The sequence below is a fragment of the Aspergillus welwitschiae genome, assembly GCF_003344945.1.
Source record: "Aspergillus welwitschiae strain CBS 139.54b unplaced genomic scaffold BDQ94scaffold_9, whole genome shotgun sequence".
Lineage (NCBI taxonomy): Eukaryota > Fungi > Ascomycota > Eurotiomycetes > Eurotiales > Aspergillaceae > Aspergillus > Aspergillus welwitschiae.
The window spans coordinates 877,726-891,488 of record NW_020798703.1 but is presented as its reverse complement, the minus strand read 5'-3'; the positions used below and the strand labels follow the sequence as shown (position 1 = coordinate 891,488).

General features: G+C 50.3%; 1 protein-coding gene across 1 annotated transcript; it reads left to right on the top strand.

Annotated features, from left to right (window-relative positions):
• Window positions 1–6,688: 6,688 nt before the first annotated feature.
• On the top strand, window positions 6,689–10,139 carry BDQ94DRAFT_186389 (tyrosine protein kinase SWE1). The gene is made up of 2 exons (XM_026775136.1): window positions 6,689–9,171; window positions 9,242–10,139. The coding sequence occupies exons 1-2, from the start codon at window positions 6,712–6,714 to the stop codon at window positions 9,971–9,973; spliced, it is 3,192 nt and encodes a 1,063-aa protein (XP_026628660.1). The 5' UTR covers window positions 6,689–6,711; the 3' UTR covers window positions 9,974–10,139.
• The last annotated feature ends 3,624 nt before the right edge of the window (window positions 10,140–13,763 follow it).

Sequence of the window (13,763 nt, the reverse complement as noted above, 5' to 3'; positions counted from 1 at the left end):
TCTTACTCATTTTCCAGCGCTTGCCTCGACTACTAGTGCTGCTATGTAATTGTGGGTACCTTGCTCCTTTGTTCGTGTGGTAAAACTCTTCTTAGTACCTAGTACTACTTACGTATGTCCGAAGTCGATCCATGAGCCTGTCGACTGCTTACCTTGTTTCTTTCTCCACTCCAATGCAGCAGCCCCTCCTCATCATACGAGAGAGTCCGCTTATTTACCGCCGTAATCGAGCCTCGAGATTATGAATATCTGAATCATGGTTGGCTCATGCAAGACACTACCTAGGCAGCTAACCTCTTTCACGCTATTGCGGCAGCAGGCTGGGTATCCTGGTCTAGTTCAGCCTCGAATCATATGCAAGTGTGTCAGGATCAGACGCCATTGCTAGGAGCGAATGCAACATCTCTCTTTCAGGGGCATTGTCTAGCCACCACTTCATCCTTGAGGCCTTTGTTCCTCTTTTCTTCCGTTAAAGACGTAAACGGTATTTCCCCTCATTAACAGGACTTGCTTATTATACCCGACCTGTGACTGGCTGTGCCCTCGCACTATAGATTGTTCTACACAACCTCCGTCTCTTACCAAGGCAATGATAGACATAGCTTTTCTCAGGTGACGCAGGTCAATATGACTGTGAAAGATCTCACTTTCCGCGAAACGTAACTATTGCCGAGCTCGCTTCCTGATTCTCGTAGCAATAGTGGGTCCTACAAGAAGGTAGTAGTTGATTGATTGAAATTGATATATCGTCGAGTTCTCTCGTGTCAGCACACGACTAAGATTCGGTGCTTTAGGAGACCATCCAAGTGTCCTCACAAGTGAGAATCAAGTATACCATGTGTCACAACTCGACATGTCAACTACTCAAGGCGATTGCTCTCCCGTTTGCTTACATATGAGCTGCCATCAAGCATCTTATGCAGAGACTACGAGAAAACGCGCTACCCAGGAAGTCTATGCTCAGACAGTCACCGTCAGTCGTCAGTATCACAGTAGTACAGCCCTGTTGGAGCAGCCACGACGAAGATGAAAAACATATATTCATGGGGCGTACCTGGATGATGCAATTGCTTCATATGACGTACCCTATTGTGCAGCCTTTACCCTGACGAGCCCACCGGTGTACCACACAGATAGATCCCTGCACAGTTTTTTGTGAAGTTCATTGAAGTCAGCTTCTGAGAATGCTCATGATATACTGAATGACACTCTCACTACATATGCTGTAGTCAGTCGATGACACAATAGGCCGCAGTGAAGCATTGGAGACTTCTCAAGTATAAGACAGTCGCTACAGATATAGGCGCCCCCATTTTAAGTGGCCAACAGCCCTTTGCATGGACTTGGAGAAATACATCGTTAAGTACAACTCACCAGGCCGTCGGGTATGAAGGAATGTGTACTAATACCTAGGTCCCGACGTGCCCGGAAGCCACACGAATGAGGCGTTATCGTAGAAAGCATACCCTTATGCAAAATTTACATTCATAACATGACTCAGTATCCCGAACCCAGGCTGTTTGGAATAAGAAGTAAATTCTAGCTGCATTCCAACGGTGACACCAGTCATCCCTCGTACTCAATCACTGAAAATAGTACTATACCGAAATTGTGGCTTATACTAGGATGATAAATTGAAGTTGCCCATGGTTTCCTGAAGAAGCATCCCTTTCAAGTTACTTCACACCACTGGAACTCAGTATGACTCGAGGAAATGGAACCACACTACCAGAAGACGTTCGAACCCGGAAACAATCAGGTGCAGCTGCCTTTCTATAGTAAGTCAATACGTATAAGCCCAACATCCTCTTTGAACAGCCATCCAAACAGCCCCGTTATTGCACAAACTTTGTATATTACCTACCATAACTAATGACACGCAACGTTTCAGAGTCCCACGCTTACAACTCGAAGCATCCCCTTTGTTACAATGGTAAAAACTCCGAACATTATTCATCCCAAATTCTCCTTCCTGCCTGTCTGATGGATATCACCGGCTGGACGCTGCATGCGCATCTCTCCAGTCCCCTTGCTGCATGCTCTTGCTGCTGTCAGTCTGATGCATTGTTCTATATATTCCGAAATACTCGGATATCTAAATGGGAGCATGGTATGTTTCTGATGTGAAGGCGCATTAGACACCTTCGGAATCCCTCCTTATCTATCACACTTGAGCGGCTCAGGTACTTGCTAATCATTCCTCGGAGGTCGATTTAAGCATCTACTATCTTTCAGATCGTCTTGATTGATTTTCAGAAACAAGAAAGCGACGGCATTATTCTTAGTCAAGTCACATAGGATAGAATTCCACTCTAAACTGGCGAGAGCATGAAAAATACTAGTCTCACTGAGCTCCTATTACATAGAATGCTCCTGAGTCCTACTAAGGATCATAACTCTGTTTCTAGCTAATTAGCCATTGAAGTGATCATGGTGCACGATTCCAGTTCTTATCTCTCTGCGCTAGCCCCGATGCTAAGCACCTTGCGCAAGATATCCAGGTGAGTGCTGGTAGCAATGGACTCTGAGGGCCAGAACATTGTCGCTATACTCATTGTTTCCTAGCAGCTCCGAACAACTAGTCTGCTCTTGTTCTGTCACGAACAACTAAGGGTCCCGCATCCCTCAAAAGTCCTCATGATCAAGGAAACTTTAGACAAGCCGGCAGAACTATGTATGTTAGCTTAAAACATATGATAGCTGTAGGACAACCTAGCACTAGTTTTACTGTCTCTTCTACATCCCCTTCCGGGAATATTTGATGAACGCTTAATGCGACTGCAATATTCCCGCAACAGCCAGAACTTGTTTCACACTACTATAGAGTTCCACAATGTTGCTTGCTGAATGCCGGATTGAGTGGGTGCATTGGTGCTTCTGGGGTATTGCTGCTAACTCACCTTCCAAATCGACCAAGCCACTACGATATTCTGAAGATCTGGATGGCTGAAGGACAATTGCAGGATAGGTGAATCAATACTATCGGGCATCCCGTGCAGCAAAATCGGGATTTGGCGCATCCTCAGCTACTGATGGGACATGTCATATTCAGCTAAAAATGGCCGTGGCGATGTAGATCATGAACGACGAGATTAGATTTGGAGTTCATGCATTAATACGATATCAATTACCGATTTGGTCGAGGTTGTTGCGGACGGACCACGCCGAGAAACGGCCAAGGTGGCTGCAGAAAGGTTATGGGGTCTTGAGCATTCAGCGTAAGGGATAGGATTACTGCATGCAATCTATGCACGATCGCTGGGCTGGAAATCAACATTTACCTTGTTAGGTTCACTGCGACATTAACTGAAGCAGAACAGAACTTTGCTGAGTCATGCCGCCGACAACGGTTGGACTTCTAGGGATGGATAAGTTCAATAAATCGAATCAAGGGTTGGGGTAATGGCCTGGATCTGCCTAATAATTGCCCATGGTCATAATGAATAATGCCCAAGGCGGCTTTCACGCAACACTGTGTGCAAGGAAGGGTTCAGGTGTTGACATTGGACCGTTGTGTGGCAGTAGTTGTGGTTGTTGAAAGCGCTACTATATATTTTGGGGATAGTGCTATCATTTCGAAGCGACTAACTCTGCGCTTCACCGACGACATCATTCACTATTGGTAAAGCGCAACATACCCCTCGAGGCAGAGAGAGAAGAAATACCCCATAAAAAATTCGCCTCAAAGTACTAGATATTTAATATGACCGCACATTCAACGTCATCGATGCCCGATTGTCGGCTCAGGACGTAGTCTACCCATGAGGACCACGGCGTTGCAAGTCCAGTCGCCTGAGGCAACGAGACCGTTTCATTCCTTCAGAGGTTAGAGCTCGGAAGCAGGCAATCTAGATGGAGATCGTGTGGGGTATACGCCGTATGTCGAGGATTATGATGTTATCCATCATATTCGGAGTACGTCAAGATTGTTGGACTGAGTATCTGATGACGTATGTACGAAGGGATTATGGCGAGGAAGTTGGTGGTATGTATCATACTGGGAATTGCACGACGGAAACGGTAAGTACTAGGTGTATCCATTTATCTGAGACTATGATCTGCGATTGGGGGGCCCTCCGACGTCAGTTATTCTCGATTTGGACACGTCGACAATGAGGGACGACACGTGGTGCTGAGGGGTTTGTACCGTAGAGTTGAAGTTGGGCCTTCTAAGATGGAAGAGGCGACAGCGTGGTAAACAACGTGTGGGACTCGTTGGTTACCCTGGCATCTAGGAACAATTGAAATTATTTACCTATGTCAAAATTGGTAAATTATGAGGTCAATGATCTGCCTACTACGTCCATGCTTACTACATCTATGCCTTGGAGAACTACTAGAAGGATGATGGAAGCACGGGAAGATGGGGCGTCGGAACCCAAAAAGATGCCTAAGCCGCGCTGTGCCTGACTCAAGTCCAGTTGAGGGGTGTGGAGAAAGGATTTTTTTTTCCCTTCTTTTTTTTTTTTTGGGAGGAAAAAAGACCAAATGAAAATAAAACCAGAACAGACGAGAAAGAGGAAGAATATATTAACCATATCTTTTGCCACTATCATCGTCTTATTGGCGTGCTGTAGATGCTACTAGTGGATATAGCACGGGACTTGCAAGCAGAATGGTTTGGTGGCGACAACTCGGGGAAAGGGTACTACTATGTTGTACTGACTAGTAGAAAGGCAGCTCCCCTCAGCCTGGAAACTTAAGCGTCTCATGTTGGTGGCCGGATCAAACCAAGTAATACTTAGATTTTTTGTTTTCATTATGGCGCACATGCAAGGGAGCAGGATAAATGGGATGATCCGGCTCCCCCGCGGTGTCCTTATCAACATTATCGATATCGATATTGTTTAACAATGGGGGAGGGGCGACGGCGGATAGAACCCGAAATCTTGTCTTGGAGCGAAAGGGTCGGTACGGAAGGAAACAGTACCGCGGGATGGATGCCTGAACATCATCCAAGCCAGGCTAGCCAGCCAGCCAGCCAGCCAGCCAGCCAGCCAACCAAAACTGGGTCAACAAAGGATGAATAATTTTTCAACAACAATGTAATAACCACCTAACAAATATTCGGTCAATTGAATGCTAAACATGGATTAACTACTTCACTTTAAAGTGTGGCAAAGGCTTAACAGTAGTTGCATCTGTAGAGTGTGTCTGTATTGTAACTAACGCGGTCTGTATCGTATGATCCACGGGGAGGGAGGGGCGAACCCTGCCTGGGGGTGGGAAAAAGACGCGTGAGACTTCCGGCGCTAAACCCAAAGTAGCGGGGCAAACAACAACAAACGACGCGAGAGTCGCGCGTGCGACAGAAACATCGAGGTTCCCAGGCGTAACTGGCTGGGTACCTGAACCTGAACCACTCAAATCCTGCCGATAGAATCGCTAAGTACCTAGTAGACCATCTTAGTAAACTACTAGTCGTGGTCACCTAACTGACCACTATGTTCATTCGCTTCTCTCTATTTTTTTTTTCCCTTGCCAACCTCTCCCAGTGTGTTGTGTCTCCATCATCGCCTGTCCTCCCTCCAGCCATCGACTAATCCACCTTCCCCAACCTTAACCGTCGAAACTCTCCTCCCATAAGGGAAATCCATCGGACGATTGATCCCTCATTATTGAAGGTTGGCTCTGCATACCGCAACTTCCGTCCCCAGTCGCCAGCCCCTCCGTCCGGCCGCCCATCCTATCTCCCACCACCATCTCCACTACGTACTACTACAGCTATCCACCACTGCCGCCTCCCATCCCTTTCTTCGTTTCGACTCCTCTGCTTCGCGTGGCTGTCTGCTTCTTTTTTTGGGGCATCATCTCGCGTCACCCCTTGCGCTGCCAGTCCCTCGGCCGGAGAAGCGCAGTCATTCAGGTTTTAAAGGAAGAAAGGGAGACGGAAGGGAGACGAATCTTGCTGCTGCCGGTGTCCTTCTATCAAATCAAAATCATCCCTCTCGCATCCCTCTCTGCAACTCGTTACCTCTTCTCGCGCATCGCTTGCAGTTATTCGCTGTCTGGGAACTTTCTCGCGTCCGCCTCGTCGCGCCAGTCCTCGTTCCTGTCGCCGCTGCATCTTCGCGCGTCGCGCCTGCTTGTTTTGACGCCTGGGTTGTCACCCTGAAACATTCCGTCTTATCGAACAATATCGCATTAGGCGCCGAGCGAAACTGCGAAGGTCCCTTCAAGGATATTGCGTGTTTCAGGCGCGTGGCCCCGTGCCTCAGCGCGAAAGAGTCCCCGCTTGTGCTTGTTCCTGCCCTCATCCACACACTCTTGGGGTGTATGGAGGCTTCAACAAGCGCATTCGAAGCCCCCCGTGGTCTCGGAATAGGCTGGTGATGTACAGCCGTCGTTTCGCATCTTCGACTTGTTTTGGCTGCACCCTGCCATAGGCGCGCAGCCTTACTTTTCCTAGCATTCCACCGCGGTCAACAACAACTTCCGACCCCTGTCACTGGCTAGACCGACAGGCGGAGGAAAACACCGCCACACGCACTCTCTGTTTGGCCCAGAAGACTCTGTTGTTGTGTACGCTCATCGCGACTTGAGGTCAACTTTGTCCCGCGTCGTAAACTGTATACTGCTTTACACCTTGTCTGGCCGACCTCATCACGACACCAACCTAATAGTTGAGTGTTCTTGTGATCTCGGTCTCATATTACCAGATCTGGAGAGCTACTATCCTGTTTTACCACCTACAGACTGTTCGTGATCATCATGGTCGCGACATTTTCGCCGCACCGTGATGCGGGTGGCACACTACACCTGCCCTCGCACACGGGCATTCACCACATGGATGCTAACTCGGCCATTCGACAACTGCGCCGGTCACTATCTCGTTCACCTTCAAAGAGCTCCAACTTCTCATTGCTTGCTTCCCGAGGCCATTCGCCGTCCAAAACAGCGCCATACATTTCGTCGCCTTTGTCACCGTCACGGAGATCGACCCAGAGCAACTTTGTCCTTTTCCCCAGCTCCTCTCACCAGTCTCCATTCGCAGTCCCGTATCACCCAAGCGGAAAAATTACAAGGCCAACCATGCGCCGTGTGCGGACCTCTCCGAGGAGCCCCGTGAAGCGTGCCCTAAACGTCTCTACGGACCAGGGAAATGCAAAGCCTGCGCCGTCGGTGCCAACAACACCGGGCGTGGAGAACACACCCTCGACACCTGGACTTGTTCAACCCGACAATGCGGCTAGAGACATCTGTCCAAGTGACACGCCCGCATGTGCGGAATCCAGCTTGGGTCCCCGCCCGGCCCTTTCCCGCATTGAGAAGCGGCGGAGTGGAACGTTTGGCTCATATGCCACGGTTAGCCCGCTGAAACGGAGCGATGGAATCATGAATCTAGATCGAGTGTCTCGCGGTAGTCCATCGGCTAAAAGACGAAGCGTCCAGGCAGCAAGCCTATCGGGTGAATTTAGCATTTTTGATAACGAAGTCACACCGAACAATGCTGAAGAGCCCGAAGTCGAGGCTTCCCCAGAATCGACCACGCCTTCCTTCCCTCCCCCCATCACACCGTTCAGCCCGTTTGCCACCATTCCCAAACGATCCTCTTCTCTACGGCGGTCCACCCTACAACAGCGTCAGAGTGATCGCTCTCTATTTGCTCGGGCGAAGGCTATGGATGATTCACCTGATGCCCTAGACAATGGGACTCCGCTCTCCGTTCGACCTCGCATGTCTTTGGATCAGAATCTTTTCCAGCCAAACCGGGACAGTCCGTTCTTGTCACGGCCATCGCCAGGTACCCCGTTGTTTGCATCGACGGGTAACAACGCCGAACAGCCCCGACCTTCTGCTCATCCCCTATCCAGAACAATTACACAATCCTCCTCGAGTTCGAGTCTTGGAGACGATTCTCCGACCCACGAGCCCGTTCACAAGGGTGATCGTCCCAGAGGGATAATAAACTTTTCAAAGTCTCTCCCTGCGGGGACTGCCCGGCCTGCGCCGTTGCGGCATCTTAACCGCGAGGATTCGACCTCGTCCGTCGACTCCTTTGCCACGCCCGAGAATTACAAACTCGTCAAGCCTCTCCCAGCGGCGTTTATGTCAACTGGTCTTATATCCAAGAAGAACCGCAATGCCGACGATCCTCAGAACACGCTAGGTTTCAGCAAGAACATGCCCGATACCCCATGCAAAAGGCCCATTAACCTCTTTCCTACCGGTGGAAGAATACAGCCGGAACGGCCTTTGGAGATGTCAGGCTTGGTTCGACAATCAGATACAATACCTCCGTCACCCTTCAATCCTTCTAGCACACGCCCTAAATCCGGACCTTTTGCGCGAGGCATGGGAATCTTTGGAAGTTCCTTCAACAGGCCCGAGGTTTCCCGACGCGGAAGCTTTGCTAGCATCGACGGCGACGACTTATTACCATCTCAATCGCCCTGCGGCCGAAATAGCCAACCGCTAAGCGAAACCGACTTCCCACCAACACCCACAAAGCAGAGCTTTTTCCCGTCTCGAACCTATCCACCACCAGTCTCGCAGATTGCCTCTCTTGAGCGATTGGCGGAGGCTAAAGGTACCAACTCAAGTCCCTTGCACGACAGGTTTCTGCGCGGTTCTCCACGTACACCGCAAGACCATCTATTCCCCGATCCAAGTGGACTATCAATCTCGAACGAACAGCAATCTGGTCAGCCTGACTTTAATTCCTCTAACCTGCCAGCAACCCCAACTGGCCCTCGTGATTCCTTCCAGTCTGGAAAACGACCCAGCCTTCCCTTGGCTGGATATCATGCGCCAGATGTCGATCCCAGTTTGACTTCACGGTTCGAACGGGTAGAACTTGTTGGAACCGGTGAATTCTCTCAAGTTTACCGTGTTTCCGAGCCTCACGACACATCGATCTCTACTTACCCAAGCGAGATGTTCCCCCCCAAGGTGCTACCCGAACAAGTATGGGCCGTTAAGAAGTCGAAGCAGCCATATTCGGGGCTCAAGGACCGGGAACGCCGAATTCGTGAGGTCGACATACTCAAGTCGTTGACTAATGCGGACCACATCATTTCCTTTATGAACAGTTGGGAGGACAACGGCCACCTTTACATTCAGACAGAATTCTGTGAAGAAGGCAGCTTGGATGTCTTCCTTGCGCAAGTTGGGCTCAAGGCAAGATTGGACGATTTCCGAATCTGGAAGATAATGCTGGAACTATCAATGGTAAGTCCTAACATTTTTATACTGGATGAAGTCATTGGCAAATGTAGTGTAGTGCTAACCATCATGGCAGGGTTTGAAACATATCCATGACATGGGATTCATTCACCTTGATCTCAAACCAGCCAATATCCTAATAACCTTTGAGGGCGTGCTCAAGATCGCTGATTTCGGTATGGCCGCACGTTGGCCAGCAGAAGACGGAATCGAAGGCGAGGGTGACCGCGAATACATTGGACCAGAGATCTTGATGGGCCGCTATGATAAACCAGCGGACATCTTCTCTCTGGGTCTCATTATGTTCGAGATCGCCGGCAACGTTGAGCTGCCTGACAATGGCCTCTCGTGGCAGAAGCTCCGCAATGGAGACATGAGCGATATCCCCAGCTTGACTTGGAGTTTTGAGACCAGCGTCTTCCGCGATGCATCCGGTAATCCGATCTCGGAGGAACCATCGTTCGAAGAACTATGTACCTCAGACTTTGGCGAGGATGATTATGGCACAGACAGTTTCCTCGGAGGTCGCACAAGCAAGCGGGACATGACCTCTACCGCTCGAATTGGAGAGCTTGTTGATCCCCCTAGCTTCATGGTTGATGCTGGCCATGAGCAGGCATTGGACAAGATTGTGCGCTGGATGATCTCGCCTGAACCGCTTGACCGGCCCACTGCGGATCAAGTACTAGAAACGTACGGGGTCCAATTCGTCGCCCGCCGGCGTCGCGCGGGTGCTACCGTCTACGAAGGCAACTGGGGCCCTGCCGACGAGGTCCTAGCGGAAGACGCCGAGATGATCGATGTTTAATCACCACGACTTGACATATCTAGTGCATTTGGACGGAGTTGGCGCTTTCCCTTTACAGTACCATCTAATGACGGCGTTTATGCGGAGAACCGAGCTTTTGATATTAATGCCTCTTTTCTCTCGATGACCTTGATGTGATCGGGATGTCTTACCGACCATCCTTCATGATTTGGACGATGTTGATATGACCGATATGCTAGTCCCATGGAGGGGTGGTTGTCCACTCATTCCTCAAGATTTCCTTTGTGAACATGACTCGTTGATTTAGCGATGATTATAGGCTTCTTGTTTCTTTTTCTCTTTCTACCTTTCTATCGCGGTTCCTTCTCTTCATGTACCTATGTCTTCTGCAGGTTGAAAACCTCGTGACGCAGGATGACCGAGGCGACATGTCTATAATCCTATGCCTGCCATTTGTTTTTGCCTTTCACCTCTTGATTCCCACTACACAACTTCTCTTCACCACCTTTGTTTTATTGATGCTTCATTTCCTTTGTTGGAGTGACTGAGAGCACTGGAGTAGTTCTTGCTCGTGCACTTTGGGCGTTTGATGACCTCTACTACCCTATTTCTAGATGTCTATGTATTAAATATCCTTGGCGTGTGTGCGCCATTTTCTCTTCAACACTGTGTTCGCTTGATTCGATATACCTTTTTTCTTCCACGTGCTTTTGCCTTCTCCTGTTGTCCTCACTACTCCTTTCTATGTGTCCTTGGCAGACGAGAAACCGCCTCGACGTGATCAAGCCGGCTTGAGAACAGGATAATGCTTGTGAATTAGATATTGAAATGTACATCTGACTTGGACGGACCAAAACAGCCAACCAACTATCGAGGCGTAAATAAATAAAACCATCAATATAGCGTATACTTTGTATTGCATGTTAGGTAGAGGAGAGGTTGGAGCACCTTCGTCGGAGGCTCTCGCCACTGGCCGACCTAAATTCGGTCTTGGCGCCCGCCGCTGCGTCTTGCAGTTCCTCGCCGCGACCTCCATCTTGCCTGCATCTCTCTGACCCTCTCCAACGCCTTGGTGTCGCCGAGCTTTCCTCTAACAACCGTTATAGCCGAATTTACAACTACGAGTCGCCGATTCTATATCAAATCTATCCGATAATCAGCAAACACCCCTGTTGTCGTTGACCTTTTCTCGATACGCGGCGACGATGTGCGGCTCGATTTAAAGCCTCATTACGGAAGTATTCGAACTGGAAGCTTGTCACCACCGAATGCCAAAGTCTTAGACTTTGCTATTGCAAAGATCTTCTCGAATTTACCAGTCTCTGCGATTTCCTTTAACTTTGGCCGTGCAACCTCGAGAAAAAATACCCTCGCAACATGGACCATCGAACTTTCGTGTCGGATTCGCTCCTCCGCCTTACGAACGCGTCGGATCCTACTGTCGTCGACTTCGTGCTTGCCACCGCCAGTTCCGCTAAGTCAGCTTCCGCTTTGCAAGACAAGCTACTCCCTTTCCTGGACGGCAGCTCCGATGACATTAGCTCGTTTTGCGGCGAACTTTACAGACGGGTTGGGGTGAGGGCCGGGTCCAGCGCTACCAGTGCCAATGTGGCAAGTAAAGAGCGCAGTGATGCCGTGTCATCAAAGAAGAAATATCGACTGCTAGAGATGGAGGAGGATGACGTACCGGACGCTCGGGGGTCACTAGGCCCTGTGAATGTCGAGGCGGAACGGGACAGACGGCGACGCAGAGATAAAGATCGGAGCAATGGACGCAGCAGTAAGGATGGCGAGAGCGGTCGCAGCCGCTGGGAAAAGGACGAGAGCCGCAAACGCGATCGCAGTCGGGAAGAGGAATCGCGCGACCGGCCCCGGACGAAGAAGGTACGGCGACGGAATGCCGATGACTTTGATGATCGCTGGGGAGATGAGGAGATACCTGAAGATGAGCTATACGAGGATGATGAGCAGGCGGGCGAATTTGAGGAGTCGCCTTCGAAACGGAGTCGGTTAGAGGATGGGTCTGCGTCGCCACGGTCAAATGCCTCTGAGGAATTGGATCCGGAGACGAAGAAGGAACAAGACCGGAAACGGGATCTCGAAGAACGAGATGAGTTTGCGAAACGCCTTGCTAAGAAGGATGATGGCAAAACGAAGAAGATCGTCGAGGATCGGACAAGGTCTGGTGAGGCTGCGCGGCGACGAGCGTTGGCGGATGATGCGTCTGCGCGGGCGGCTGTCATGCCAGACCTGAGGATGCGCTCTCGACAGGAATATTTGAAGAAGCGTGAGACGGAGCGGTTGGCCCTCTTGCGCAGACAGGTCGCCGAGGAGACGGCAGAGCTGCGCGATAATCCCAGTTTGACTCGCAAGGAGAAGGAGGAGTTCGCGCGCAATCGAGAAGTTCTGCGGATCGCGGAGGAGCGGTTGCGGATTGACGACTATCGTGATGGTTACATGATGCCCGAGGACTACATTACGGAGAAGGGCAAGATCGATCGGAAGAAGAAGGAGGACGCGCTCTACAAACGTTATGTGGATCGTGATGACGCTGGTCAAGAGCGGTTCATTACGGAGCACGAAGAATGGGAAATGGAGCAGACAGCCAAGGCTAAGGCACAGATCAATCGGGCTGAATTCGTTGACGAGGGCAATTATGAGTATGTGTTTGACGATTCGCAGAAGATCAACTTCGTTGTGGACGCCAAGATGGAAGGCACTCGGAAGCCTATGACGCAGGAGCAGCGCAGGCTTCAGGAGCAGATTGATGCGGCGGAGAAGAAAGCACAGTCGATGGAGGACACGCGAAAGAGCCTGCCCATCTATCAATTTCGAGACCAGATCATTCAGGCAGTGCACGACCACCAAGTCTTGATTATCGTGGGAGAGACTGGTTCGGGTAAGACGACGCAGATTCCGCAGTACCTTCACGAGGCTGGATTCACCAAGGGCGGCATGAAGGTTGGATGTACCCAACCACGTCGAGTTGCTGCCATGAGTGTGGCTTCTCGAGTGGCGGAAGAAATGGGGGTGAAGCTGGGGAACGAGGTTGGCTACGCCATTCGATTCGAGGACAACACCAGCGACAAGACAGTGCTCAAGTACATGACGGATGGTATGTTGCTGCGTGAGCTATTGACGGAGCCCGATCTCGGCCAGTACTCTGCATTGATGATTGATGAAGCCCACGAGCGAACGGTGCCCACGGACATCGCCTGTGGTCTTCTGAAGGATATTGCGAAGGCACGGCCAGATCTCAAACTGCTGATCTCCTCCGCCACGATGGATGCTCAGAAGTTCCAGCAGTATTTTGATGATGCTCCGATCTTCAACATCCCCGGTCGTCGGTACCCTGTCGATATTCATTACACATCTCAGCCGGAAGCGAATTACCTGGCTGCAGCCATCACGACGGTCTTTCAAATCCATGTCACTCAGGGATCTGGAGATATCCTCGTCTTCTTGACAGGTCAAGAAGAGATTGAGGCGGCGGAACAGAGTCTCCAGGAAACGTCACGAAAATTAGGGAACAAGATACCCGAAATGATCATATGTCCAATCTACGCCAACCTCCCGTCCGAGCTACAGACTAAGATCTTCGAGCCGACGCCGCCAAAGGCACGGAAGGTCGTGTTGGCAACAAACATTGCTGAAACCAGTTTGACCATTGACGGCATTGTCTACGTGATTGACCCAGGATTTGTCAAGGAGAATGTCTTCAACCCGCGGACGGGTATGGAAAGTTTAGTCGTAACTCCCTGCTCGCGAGCTTCCGCCAACCAAAGAGCCGGTCGTGCTGGACGTGTTGGTCCGGGCAAGTGTTTCCGAC

Excerpts from the sequence above, each read along its gene's own strand:
- BDQ94DRAFT_186389 (XM_026775136.1), top strand. The coding sequence starts at position 6,712 with ATGGTCGCGACATTTTCGCCGCACCGTGATGCGGGTGGCACACTACAC. Across the intron at positions 9,172-9,241 it reads TAATGCTGGAACTATCAATG|GGTTTGAAACATATCCATGA; the intron begins GTAAGTCCTAAC and ends CCATCATGGCAG.